Source organism: Solanum verrucosum, unplaced genomic scaffold, assembly GCF_900185275.1.
Source record: "Solanum verrucosum unplaced genomic scaffold, falcon-dt-bn FXZP01000220.1, whole genome shotgun sequence".
In the NCBI taxonomy this organism is placed as follows: domain Eukaryota; kingdom Viridiplantae; phylum Streptophyta; class Magnoliopsida; order Solanales; family Solanaceae; genus Solanum; species Solanum verrucosum.
In genome coordinates, this window is record NW_026020308.1 from 715,278 (window position 1) to 728,528 (window position 13,251).

A 13,251-nucleotide genomic window follows, 5' to 3' on the forward strand; every position below is an offset into this window, starting at 1 on the left:
TATTTTAAAGTTAATTCTTTCTAATTATAAGAACAGACTCCATAATTGAGATAGAAGAAATATAAAATATAACAAAAATAATACCTCAAAAAGACGTATTTGAAATAAATAAAAAATATCATAAAATTACAAAAAAAATAAAATTACCTTCAAATTTAGTTGTCACTAATTTTTAATGGATAGAATTCCATAAATATTTTCTCTAAGACTATAAATACTAACTTCTGACAAATTAAGGGACCAAAACTATTCAATGCATACTTAGGGGAATATTTTAAATCTATCCTCTAACATAAGTATTGATTTTATAATTTTCTCCTAAAATTAGTACCAAAATGTATCCATACTTTAAACATGTGATTTTTAAGGCAAAAAAACAAAAAACAAAAATTTCCTCAAATATTTTTCAAAACTCCTACACGTATTGACACATATTTATAGCCAATCCCCACTTTACACGTAATATTTGCATGATGACATGGCACTCTAAACTTTTTCTTTATAAATATATATATATAAAATGTTGGAGGAATGAATCAAAAACATTTTGTGTTCAGACAAATATGGCAAAGAGTGGCATTTTGGTAATTGTTTCAGCTCTTGTTGTTCTTGCAGTTTGTGGTGTTTTTGCTGAGGAGAAGGAATATGTGTTGACTTTGGACCATACTAACCTCACTGAGACTGTTGCTAAGCACAACTTCATTGTTCTTGAATTCTATGCACCTTGGTAAGTAATCTGCTGTTTTTTTTTTCATGAAGAAAGTTCATTTTTTTGCTGTTTTTATTTTGGTTCTTGAATCTGTATGTGCAGAATGTAATGAACGATTGGATGAAAGGGGTTTTGTTTTTGATCTGTTCTTTCGTTATTTTGGTGAATTTTTGCTGAATTTTTTTGGTTTTCACAAGCTGTGTGAGGAATGCATCAAGATCAGCTCTTGATGTTAATTTGTCTTAAAGGGTTTATCAAGGACCCCCTTTGCTCTACTTTGCTGTTCCTTTTTTTTTTTTCAAGTTTTATCTTTTTGCTGGTTTATCTGGTTTTAGAAACTGTATGTGCAGAAGAGAATCAATGACTGGTTCTTTTTCTTTTGTGGGGTTTAAGGTTTTGTTCTGTAAAGGGGTTTTGTTTCTGATTTTTTTTGTTTTCTGAATCCTTTGAGTAGTTGAGGGATTTCATGATTGGGTGTTTTCTTGGGGTTAAAGGTTTTTTTTTTGTAAAAAGCTTGGTTCTTTTTTATTTGATTTGCTGTAATTTTGATTTACTCATTGACTTGAATTTTCCTGAAAGGGTTTATCAAGGATCCTTTTATTGATGGATGTATTTTGGATTTGTGGATTGATTGAGGTTTTAAGGCTTTTTTTGTAAAAAGCTTGTTCTTTTAATTCATGTTTGCTGCTTTTTTTTGTTCTAGAATCTGGATTTGCTTGAAGAGTTCTGGGTTATGAGGTTTTTCTGTAAAAAACTTCTTTTTTATTAATATTTGCTGCTTGTTTTTTGGTTTTAGAATCTCTATATCCAGAATTTTAAGAAGAAAAAGAAAGTAATCTTGATTTGTTTGTGTTCTGTATTACTGCAAGTTAATGGTTTTTCATTTCTGTGACTATCATAGGAAAACGTTTGCTTGTTGATCTGACTGGTTAATTGGAATGTAAAATCTATTTTTGTATTTTTGTGTATGTATTTGTATTTTTGTCAAGAGGCTCCAGTGATCTGTGTTAATAAGTGATTCTTTAAGCCAAATAGTCTTGTTATGTGTAGTGGTGGATCCAATGTTATGGTACCAGGTTCATCTGAACCTAATAGTTTCGACTTGGAGCATAATTTTATATGTAAAAATTCACTAAAATTGCAATAAATAGTAGACATGAACCCATGAAAGAGATAGTGAGTCTATGTTGATGACATGCTTGAGATGGTTGTATTAACATGGTATCAATTCCCATGGTTTTAAATTGTTGTCGAAATGCTTATTTAGTTATTCTTTGACATGAAAAACTTTGACTTTATGAATAACTGTTAATATACTTGCAATTACAGGTGTGGACACTGTAAGAATCTTGCTCCTGAGGTACTACTTTCTTCTATAAAGTGCTTAATAAAGGAAGGAAGATCATTTTTCTCCGTCATTATGTTTTTCTTGGCATTTTCAACCTATGCAACTGATTTTTGATAAATTATGTTTCTTTCCAGTATGAAAAAGCTGCGTCAGAGCTGAGTAGTCATGACCCTCCAATTGTTCTAGCTAAGTATGATGCAAGTGATGAAGCCAATAGAGAACTTTCAAAACAGTACGAGATCCAGGGTTTCCCAACTATTAAGATCTTGCGGGATGGAGGAAAGAAAGTTCAAGAATATAACGGTCCTCGTGAAGCAGCCGGTATTGTATCCTATTTGAAGAAACAAGTGGGTCCTGCATCTGCTGAAATCAAGTCGAAGGAGGATGCCACAAACCTTATTGATGAGAAAAGTATCTTTGTTGTAAGTGGTGATACTTTTGATTGTTTCCTCATCATTATGGAAATTTATTCTCAGCATGCCATAGCTTCTTGCTGTCTAAAATCTGTTCATGTTTCTTTAGGTTGGTATATTTCCAGACCCCTCCGGAGAGAAATTCGAGAACTATTTAACACTAGCTGAAAAACTGCGAGGCGAGGTCAATTTTGCTCACACTGTTGATGCTAAACACCTCCCTCGGGGTGGACCAGTCAACAAGCCCACTCTTCGTCTTCTAAAGCCATTTGATGAACTCTTTGTTGATTTTGAGGTATTACAGTTATCTGTGTATAATTTTGTCTTTGATACTCATTGTATTATGGTTATGAGGCTCAACTCTTGTCTATAGTATCATCTTTTAATTGGCCGTATGATTATACTTGCAGGACTTTGAAGTCGATGCAATGGAGAAGTTCATTTCAGAATCTAGTATTCCTATTGTTACTATTTTTGACAATGACCCAAACAACCATCCTTATGTTAACAAGTTCTTTGAAGGCACCAACGCCAAGGTACTTGATTCTGCGAGCTGTAATGCTTCAATTTGACCTTATATTTCAACGTCAAGCAATTCTAGGATTTTCTCATGAATTTTACAGTTACAATTTGGTACCTGTATTATTTTGTTTTCATTTACTAATATTTGACAATTAACTTCAAATTAAGGTATTGATTGGTTATTTTGACATTTGCAAATCTACAGGCATTGCTATTTGTGAACTTTAGCTCTGATTTTGATGCTTTTAAGTCCAAGTACAACGATGTTGCTGTGCTTTACAAAGGGGATGGGGTGAGCTTTCTCTTGGGTGATGTCGAGGCTGGTCAAGGTGCTTTTGAGGTTGGTTAGAATTTTCAACTATATGATTAGCTTTCATTTTATCCATGATCACATAAAAAGGCATGTTGAACATTCGTTTTATTTGGAATTGCAGTACTTCGGACTGAAGCCGGAACAGGCACCTGTGATCATCATAATGGACACTGAGGAACAGAAGTATGTTAAGGACCATGTGGAACCTGATGCCATTGCTGCTTATTTGAAGGATTACAAGGTGATGCATCCTCTTCTTTTTCTTGGATATATTTTGGAATAAAAGTGTTGTTAATTGTGAACAATATTCTGCACTGAAGGAAAGGCTTACTAACGTTTTTCCTCTTATTTTCCACATTGTTACAGGATGGAAAACTGAAGCCACATGTAAAGTCACAGCCCATCCCTGAAGTCAATGACGAACCTGTTAAGGTGGTTGTTAGGGATACCCTCCAGGATATGGTTTACAACTCGGGAAAAAACGGTGCGTGTCTGTCAATGTTTTAATCTTTATTCGATGTCTTGGTTGGGAAAGAGTCGTTTCTTTGTTGCACCATTTCGTGCTGCCTCTTTGGTATTTACTTGCATTGTTTACTAGTGTGTAAGGTTGTGATGAAGAGTTGGATGCCATAAATTAACTGATTGTGGAACTTAGAGTAAAAATTATACGTAGTAGGAGAAAGAGGGAGCAGTCATCAGCTTATTTCCCGTGGGTTTGACTATTAACAATAATTGTGCTCTCCTAAATTATTATTCGTTTGGTCTGCTCAGTGTTGTTAGAGTTCTATGCACCTTGGTGTGGCCACTGCAAGACTCTCGCTCCAATTTTGGATGAAGTGGCTGTATCATTTGAAAGCGATGCTGATGTTCTCATTGCAAAACTGGTAAGAACTTTTTCATAAACTAAACAAGGATATTTTGATGCATGTATCTACTTCATCCTTTGTTACATTAAGTAACGGCATAATAATCAGAAAGAATGTATAGAATTAGAATCGGGTTTTTAGCATAAAAATCAGAAAGAATGGAGTGGACATTTGATCTTTTATGTTACGGATTCTTTGTTCAAAAAATGATACGCAGAGAAGAGAAATTTTGTTTACTGATTTTTTAGTAGAAAACGTCTATAAAGTGTATCAAAAAAGAAGGTTTGTATGGCTTAAACACGTGTGTAGATATCTACAAGAGATGAATGCATTAGCAGTTGGTTACTACCTGTAATGCACAGGACATGTATTAGTTGTGTTTGTCATTGGTCATTTCCTCATCTACTTCCTCATTTACAGGATGCAACTGCAAATGATCTCCCTAAAGGTGACTTCGACGTTCAGGGATTCCCTACCATGTACTTCAGATCCGCCTCTGGTAACTTGTCACAGTACAATGGTGAGAGAACAAAAGAGGCTATCATCGAATTTATCGAGAATAATCGTGACAAGCCTGCTCAGTCAGACTCTGCCAAAGTTGATTCAGCAAAGGATGAACTTTAGAGGTTTGATTCTCTTCCTTAAAGCATCAATTATGATATCTGCCATTATTGATATGATAGTCAACAGAATTAGTGTCATGCATGTTGAGTACAATCTCGTCCATCGTTTGGGAACTAAGGAAGGGAAGGAATACCGAAAGAGGGAAAATGTTGAAGAAAGTCGGAGAAATACTGTTGATTTGGCAGAAAATAAGTTTGCTTTAACATGACCAATGTTTTCCCTTGGTGGTGTCACAACTTAACAAATCTCTCTAGTCTTTTCATTGTTGTTTGAAGGACGCCACATTTGTCCGTCCACCTTCACTCTACCCCCAACCACCACAAAGAAATTTGAAGAGCAACACGCCTATAAGCTTGCAAACTCTCCGTCTATGAATCTTTAGTATGATTTTTCTTTCGTTCTTTGTGCTAACAGTAATTGTAATGTAGATTGATCTTCTCTTGTTCAGGACTCTAGGAACATTGTGTACTGGTGGATTCAAGTTTTGTTGGAAGCATTGTGTTCTGGTGGATTCAACCTCCCACCCGGCCCTCTTTCCCGACTGCTGCTCTCCCAATGCACTCTTCGCTTCCTGTGCTTCCCTTGTAGTTCTTGGAGCTTTTCAGCGCCAATAAAACGGTTGTATGTATCCATTTTGTGTATCGAATGTAGTTGGAATATTATGAGTTATTATCTATTGAGAAGTTCTCCAACTTTAGTATCAGCAGTTCTAGTTATCTTCTTGTCCCAGAATGCTTCTTCGAACTTTACAGTTTCTTTGATGACAAGTTGCAACTTTTGTCTAATGGGTTTTGGCTGTAACATACCTTTGTTACATAGCATAGTACAAGGGTGAATAGGTTAAAATCTCCGTAAACTATCATTATTTTGCGAGTTTCATACCTTTTAAATGTTGGATGAGAAGTCATAAAATGAGGTCAAATGGCACAAAGGGACTTCTATGAAGAGTTTGAGTTAGAATATGTGGACTAGGCCCTAATGTGTTCATCCACTAGACCAATAAATAACAATTGCCTTTAGTCAATGACGGTGATGGATTTAGAATTTTCATTAGGATGATCTGATCCTAAAATATAAAAAGTAAGCACATGATGAGATCAAAGAAGTTCAATATATACGTAAAAAATAATTTTAACTATATATAAGTGATATAATTTTCTACTGAATACGAAGTTAGAAACCACGTTGACTCTTGATAGTATAGGTCTCTAACGCATCGCAAGTAAAATTGCCTTGCCATATCTCTATCATTTATATTCCATGAGCTCAATTTATGTGAAAACAAGATTGGTTCATGACTTTAAAGCTCAACAATCTCATGTTCAAATTTAAAAAGGCACAAGCACTATAATTATAGCCCAAAATAGCGATACATGTTTCAGTAAGCACTCGTCCCATCTTATATTCTCGTTTCAAAATAAGTGTCATCTTATTAAAAAAAATAATCCAAAATAAGTGTTACTTTAAAAATTCAAGACAAAATTAGCAACGTTTTTTTCAAATGTACAAAAACTAAATTACAATAAAGTCGCAAAAAATATAGTTTTGAATTTTTTTTTTCTCTTGTTTCATTCACATTTTTTTTAATTTCTCATATTTTTACATTAAAGAATGATGGAAAACAATGAAATAAGAGTAAAAACTCAAAAAAAAAAATGAAATAAGAATTAACTCAAATGATGATAATTAAAGAAGTCCAAAAATAATTTACATGTGCAAATAGTCAAATATATCTCTAACTTGGCTAGAAGGATCATATATATTCCAACATAAAATTTATTTAAAATTAAAATAATTTTTTTCACTGATTAGATGAAAAAGACTATATATGAGTCACATTTATAACGATAAGGATATATACGAGCTACTTTTATAACACTGATATATCACTTCCAGATGACAAAGTTGAGTTGACTAATGACAGGAAGAGCATGTGTTGACTTTGGACCAGTCTAACCTCACTGATAGTTTTGCTAAGCACAAGTTCATTGTCCTTAATTTCTATTCACCTGAGTAATTAATCCATTTTTCAAAGTTCATTTTTTATTGCTTATTTTTCTTTGAGAATCAATCATGGTTAGAAATAAAGGTTTTTTTTGCTGCGAATCAGGAGAAAGTTGTGCTATAGAATATGATTTTTTTCATTCATTTTCAATCGATCCAACTCACTAGAAAAATGTAGTATGGAAAACAGTTTCTCAATGAAATAGTGAAAACTTCCTAGTTTTTTCGTCTGAAATCATTACAATTTTTTTCTTTGCTCACCGATTCAATCAAACTATGGAATAGTCATGAACCTTTTTCAATGAAACTTTTCAGTGGGAAAATAGTAATTTATTAGTAGTGAATGCTTTTTTCTTCTTATTCTTTTGGGTTTAAGCTTCTTTAGTTTCAACAATTTGAAATATTTAATTTTATAAAAAATTCAAATATTTTTCAAAGTTATTTTAAGTAATCTTAGTCGATCTTTATAGTTTTTAAATAATAAATATATTTCATCTAATTATGTATATAATTAGTACATTTTACGAAATATTCGAAAATTATCTCAAAAAGATTTTATTTTTAATTAAATATCTTATTAAATTAGTTTCGTTTAAGTTGGCTTATATTTTTGAATCAATTAGTTTATATTTAGATTAATTATTTTATTTCGTTAAAATTAAGAAGCTCACTATTTAATCTTATCTAAATTCATCTTGTTTAAGATGTGACCAAATTCAAATAATTATCTCAATTTGGTTATTTTTAATCCCAGTTGGCTATTTGGCCAAATCCTTAATTGCAAATGGAAAAATTACATAAGTGAAGGTCTTTTATTTAATAATTACCACTTTTAAGTATATTTTTAATTTATAACCATTTTTGTCAACTTTTAGCAATACTTACTTAACACCATTTTGTTCCTTTAAACTTAGCAAAAAGTGATGTCATTCACAACTGTTAGCAATACTGTCATTCAACCAAATTTTTATATATGGTTAAAAGAATAATGTTGACAAATATCGTAAATATTTTTTAAAAAGTGTACACGTAAGTGATTTTCCCTAAATTAAATGGGCCAAAGCCCATCCATTTTGTAGTTCTTTTGTTAGTTTAGGACAGGTATGGGCCAAAGCCCAATAGATCTAAATTTGGGCAAGGCCCAAATTTGAATTATTTATTTCTTTACTTCTTGATTTATTTGTTTATCGTATTAACAAACCCTTTATTTAATTTAGATTAATTTAATCAAATTCCCCAAAAGATGATTTATATTCTTTATGTTAGTTTATTTTAATAAATAAAAATTATTTTTATCAACTCTTATACTTTTATTGAATATGTTTAGTCAAAACTTTTTATTTATTCTTCAATTAATTTTAAATAGTTTTCATGTTTTAATTGACCAAATTGGTTCAAATTATAATTATTAAAAATGATTCAAATAAATTTTAATTAATCTAGTTTCTGTTAAAATTCTAATCACTTGTCGTTAATTCAAATGTTTCAATTAAGATCCCCTTCTCTTAAAAATCAAAAAATATTCTTTGTTTAACTATTTTTCAAGTTAATATTATAAATTATTTTTATAATCATTTTTCTAAAAAATAGTCAAAATATATTCTAACCAAGTCGTAGGATAACCGCGTGTTAGCGGACACTTCAAATATTTTAAAAACCTTCTTGAAGTGTAAATGAGAACAACTTACCCATTTTCTCTAGCTTTTTAAAGACTTAATCTATTAGAGTCTTTTTAAATTATTAGTTTTCTTATTTCTTTAAAAAATTAAGTGGCGACTCTTTTCTAAGTATATTTTGCAAATTGTTTTATACTTATAACATTTCAAAAGTGATTTTTTCTAAAGATAGTAAAAATTACGACATAACAATTGAAGAATATGGTGATGCAAAATGCATCACCGGGTCAAATGAAGTAAAATCCACAAGTGGGTATGTGTTTATACTTGGTGGAGGAGCAGTCTCTTGGAAATTATCTAAGCAGACATGTATCGCTCACTCTACAATGAAATTTGAATTTATTGCCTTAGATAAGGCCGGTGAAGAAGTTGAATGACTACAGAATTTCTTAGAGAATATTTCATTCTGGCCCAAACATGTGGGACCTATATGCATACATTGTCAAGCAGCAATAGGTAGAGCAAAGAGTGTCATGTATAAATGAGAAATCCCATCATATACAACGGAGACATAATACCGTAAGACAATTGTTCTCTAGTGGAATTATAACAATTGACTATGTAAAGTCAAGAGATAATGTATCAGATCCACTAACAAAAGGCCTAGTGAGAGAGACAGTTAAAAGATCATCTAAGGGAATGGGTTTACGGCTTAGGACAAGTCATCATGGCAATAACTCTATCTAGCAGACTAGAGATCCCAAAAGCTAGGTTAAAGGAGAAAATAAAGTTGTGACTGACGGTTCGGCATAGCCAATAAACTCAATCTATTCTCATGATGAAGACAATGTTTAGGAACAAGGTTAAAACATTAAGATTTGTTAACAAGTTAATAAAGCTTAACGTTTTTAATGATTTGATAAGTTTGGCAGATTTGACTAAATAATGTATTTACGTGATGACACGGTTAGAATTCACCTATGTGAGTGTGAAGTGTAAGCCGTTTCAAAGAGAATTATTGCAAAAATTATATTCTTTATACACTAATGAAACCAGGAGGTGTTCATGGCTGAAACGAACACAATCGTAAGAACCATAAATGGTAAAGTATTGATTGTGTGACATTTGGTTGTCCAGGTATACATCAAAGCTCGACGGTTCAAAGATATCACATCTACCGATTGATCGAGTATATCCGACATATATTCACTACGGAAAGTTTAACGAAAAATCTACTTATCCAGATGCAATTGATTCTTGCTTGTAAAGTAGACACTTGTTCGTGCATTCCTTTATGTTATAACTATTTCCCACTCATGTGGGGGATTGTTGGGTATATAGTAAGAATTAATGGGAAATGAAGGGAAGATGAAAAGAGGAATTTGAAGGATTCTCTTATGCTTTAGTAAGAAAAAGCATTTCTCCCTCATTAGTGGTGGAAAGAAAAGTTAAAGTGTCTAAATAGAGAAACAATTCTACTAGTTGTAAAAGGGTTGGAAAGAGGGATCCCTCACGCTGTTGTCGTCGTCGCTCGCGCGGCTTCGGCTTTGACTTTGGAAAATGATCGATCGAGAGATTATTTTTTGGACAAAGTTTGTTTTGTTTATTTAGTTAATTATTTATTTAATTAATTAAATTAAATCAAACAGCCGAAGCATTTTTAATTATTTAAATAATCAGCCAAAACGACCCAACCTAACTCGGATCCTGCGACCCGTGTTTTGAAACGTCTTCTCAATTTTATTTGAATTTTTCATCGTTGGAAATGATTGTTCTAAAAGGTTGTAACTTTCAGGAACAACTATGACCGTTCTGGAAGGTTGCAAACTTTCATGAATAGTCGTGTGGTTTCTGAGAGGTTGCAAACTTTTGAAAACAGTGCTTCTTGGCTATAAATATAAAGCAATGCTTGTCCGACTCCACAATCATTTTTTCTGCATTTGACTCTCCTTCTTTGCATTTGTTCAACCCATATATCAAGCCCTCAAGTCCAACAAACACATCGTCTTGGACATCAATATCACCATTGTAACTACCTAAACAAAATTCGTTTTCATCTCGGGAGATACCACTAAATTGCGTTGTTGATTCTCCTTTCTGCTAATACCATATATATTCAGTTTAAACCAACTTCCGAATTGCATCTAACATGACGAGGCATACGGTAATGACCCACAAATTTTCTAAGCCACTCACTAATTTCATAACTTTGCTTACCAGTTACCACAAGTTAACAGTCTGGTTTCAACATATGTGCAAGACAAAAAGTTAAAAGTTGCATCTTAGGATAACGACAACTGAAAATCATATTTCATAATAAATGGAAATTTCAATATTTAATCAATACACCCAAAATACCTTTGCATATCAAAGCAATAATATCTCGGTTTGCCAATGTCTGTATCGAAGTTGGCATACACGCAAAAGAAATGCCAGGCAACGTCTAATTGCGTCAGCCTGGGGTCTGATTGGGTGCACTACTGGCGCATCTAGCAAGCTCTCCATTTATGGGGGTCTGATTGAGCGCACGATTGGTGTGTCACACCTGACCTTTATTTACTGGGGGTCTGATTGGTCCCACTGCTGGCGTGCGACAATAGACCTCCATTTATTGGGGGTCTGATTGGGCGTGCCGCCCCAGCCCATGAGAAATACTGACAATGCACAAGTTATTGCATGAGAAAATGATGATTTTGTAAAGTAAAAGAAGAGATACTTATAACAACAATATCCATGGAGAAAGCTCAAAATGAATTTTTTAAACTCAACAATGGAGAAAACAAACTCAATATCAAACATCCATGGAGAAACCAAAGTTTGTTGAGCGAGTGACAAAGAGTGAGTAGTGCGTTGCCTTTGTCTATAGGTTAGGCTTCTATAGGGTAGGCTGTCAGATGGCACTGAAATATTTCCTGCATGACAAAAATAATTAATGCCATGTTTTACAATTTATATTCACTAAAATTAAGTCTACTTTCGATTGGTATAAACAATCGAATTTTATGTAGTTTTTACATTATTTTTACTTAATAAATACATTTAAAATGCTTACATATATGACAACACATTTATTTAATAAATTAGGCTAGGATAAACGGATAGGCAGTATCACATTGGTGTTGTGGCCATTTGTGTGATGGTTGACAAGAGTAGTAACATCAATTTATTTGGACACCAATTTTCAACTACACAAACATTATAAAAAAACATGAAATTACCTATGATAATTTCTAGCTGCTAATCCATCACTAGAAAACTAGCTAACTCATTTTTTTTTTGTAATTCATCGCTAAATGAGATTAACATAAAAAAATTATTATTAGCTACAAAATTTTCTTCATCGCTATTTTTTTTTATTTTCTAGCCGGGATGTGTACACTACAATGATGTTCACCAATCAATTTTGTTTATTGTTTTATCCATCTTGATATCGACCCTGAGTCATTTTTGATTGGATCTTGAAATTGGTTTTGAGTTTTGAGTGAGAAGTTGTGAATTGTGGAAAATTTAAAGTTTTGAAAGGCTAAAGTTGTTAAAAAGTGATTTTCGGTGTCTTTTGGAGTTTCGAGTCTCGGATTGGAATTCCATCGATTCCATTAGTTTCGGAATGTGGAAATTGGTTCAAGAGAGTTGTTGATTTCAGATTCAGAATCTTTTTGTGGATTTGAGGTCCTAAGTTGGAAATTGTTGAGATTTTAGCCTTTGAGTTGACTTTCGTCAACATTCAGGGTTCGAATGGTCGGATCGGATTTCCTAAAGTTTCGTTGGATTCAAGGGATGATTTTAGGTGTAGAGGAGGTCTTGGTTGAATTTTCAGAGATTCCAAGCTTGATTTTGCCTCTTTAGGTGTTATGTTTACTTCTTGTGATTTTCACGGGTTTCGGCTTAAGGAGACCTCAAATTCATGTTTCGATGGTTCCATTGAGTCCGGAATGTCGAGTTCAGTCAAGTAGCTAGCATATTTGATTTGTGCCTAGAACTAATTACCAAAATCTTTAATCAATTTCACCTTAATTATGGTTTTTCTTTGTACGTTTATTTTGTTATCGAATTCAATCTTTTTACCATTTGTTTATTGCGTTTGACAGATTTGACTTTATTGATAGCATTGATGGGAGTTATTTACTTTTAAAAATATTGGTTGGTATTATATGTCCCTATTATTTTATTTTAAGAATGATATACACTGTTTATGGATAACAGGGGCGGACCTACAGTGGTTCAAGTGGGTTCATATGAACCCACTTCGTTGAAAAATAACACTGTATATATATGTATATTTAATCAGTTTTTAAAATTTTATATGTATATATTAAATTTTGAACCCACTAACACAAGTTTGAAGCTTAGCAGAGTGGTTGAGGGGGTTCAATTTTCTCAGCCAACCCGGGATCGAATCCCCATTGCCACATTTTAGTTTTAATTCTTTTTTTTGATATATAAAACGTTCACACACAGTTTTGTCCTCTATGTAGGTGTAACTTTTGTCCTTTTAGTTACTTAGAAACTATAAAAAGTAGAACAACTTTTTACTTTTACAATTAAAAGTTCAATAGTCAACAACTTTTGTCATTTTTGTTTTTAATTTTTTTTTTTTAAAAAAACTCAACCAAAAAGGCACTAATCCCTATTATTCTCAATTCTAAAAACCCTTTTGTCGTCTTCTTTGTTGAAATCTTCTTGAACCTCTCTTACTTTTCCCCCCAAAATTTTGAGCATATTTTTTTATTGAAGGAAAAAAACTCTCTCCGTCTCTCAAATCTCACATCAATAGTCAATATCCATCAAGTATGTTTTTCGCTCTTGATTCTAGTCTTTATATATACATATATGATT

At 32.6% G+C, this 13,251-nt stretch overlaps 1 protein-coding gene across 1 annotated transcript; it reads left to right on the forward strand.

Annotated features, from left to right (window-relative positions):
* Window positions 1–536: 536 nt before the first annotated feature.
* LOC125835126 (protein disulfide-isomerase-like) lies at window positions 537–5,487 on the forward strand. Its single transcript, XM_049514265.1, has 11 exons — window positions 537–727; window positions 2,039–2,069; window positions 2,192–2,479; window positions 2,580–2,765; window positions 2,881–3,006; window positions 3,198–3,332; window positions 3,427–3,546; window positions 3,672–3,789; window positions 4,077–4,189; window positions 4,592–4,797; window positions 5,244–5,487. The coding sequence occupies exons 1-10, from the start codon at window positions 564–566 to the stop codon at window positions 4,793–4,795; spliced, it is 1,485 nt and encodes a 494-aa protein (XP_049370222.1). The 5' UTR covers window positions 537–563; the 3' UTR covers window positions 4,796–4,797; window positions 5,244–5,487.
* Window positions 5,488–13,251: the final 7,764 nt, after the last annotated feature.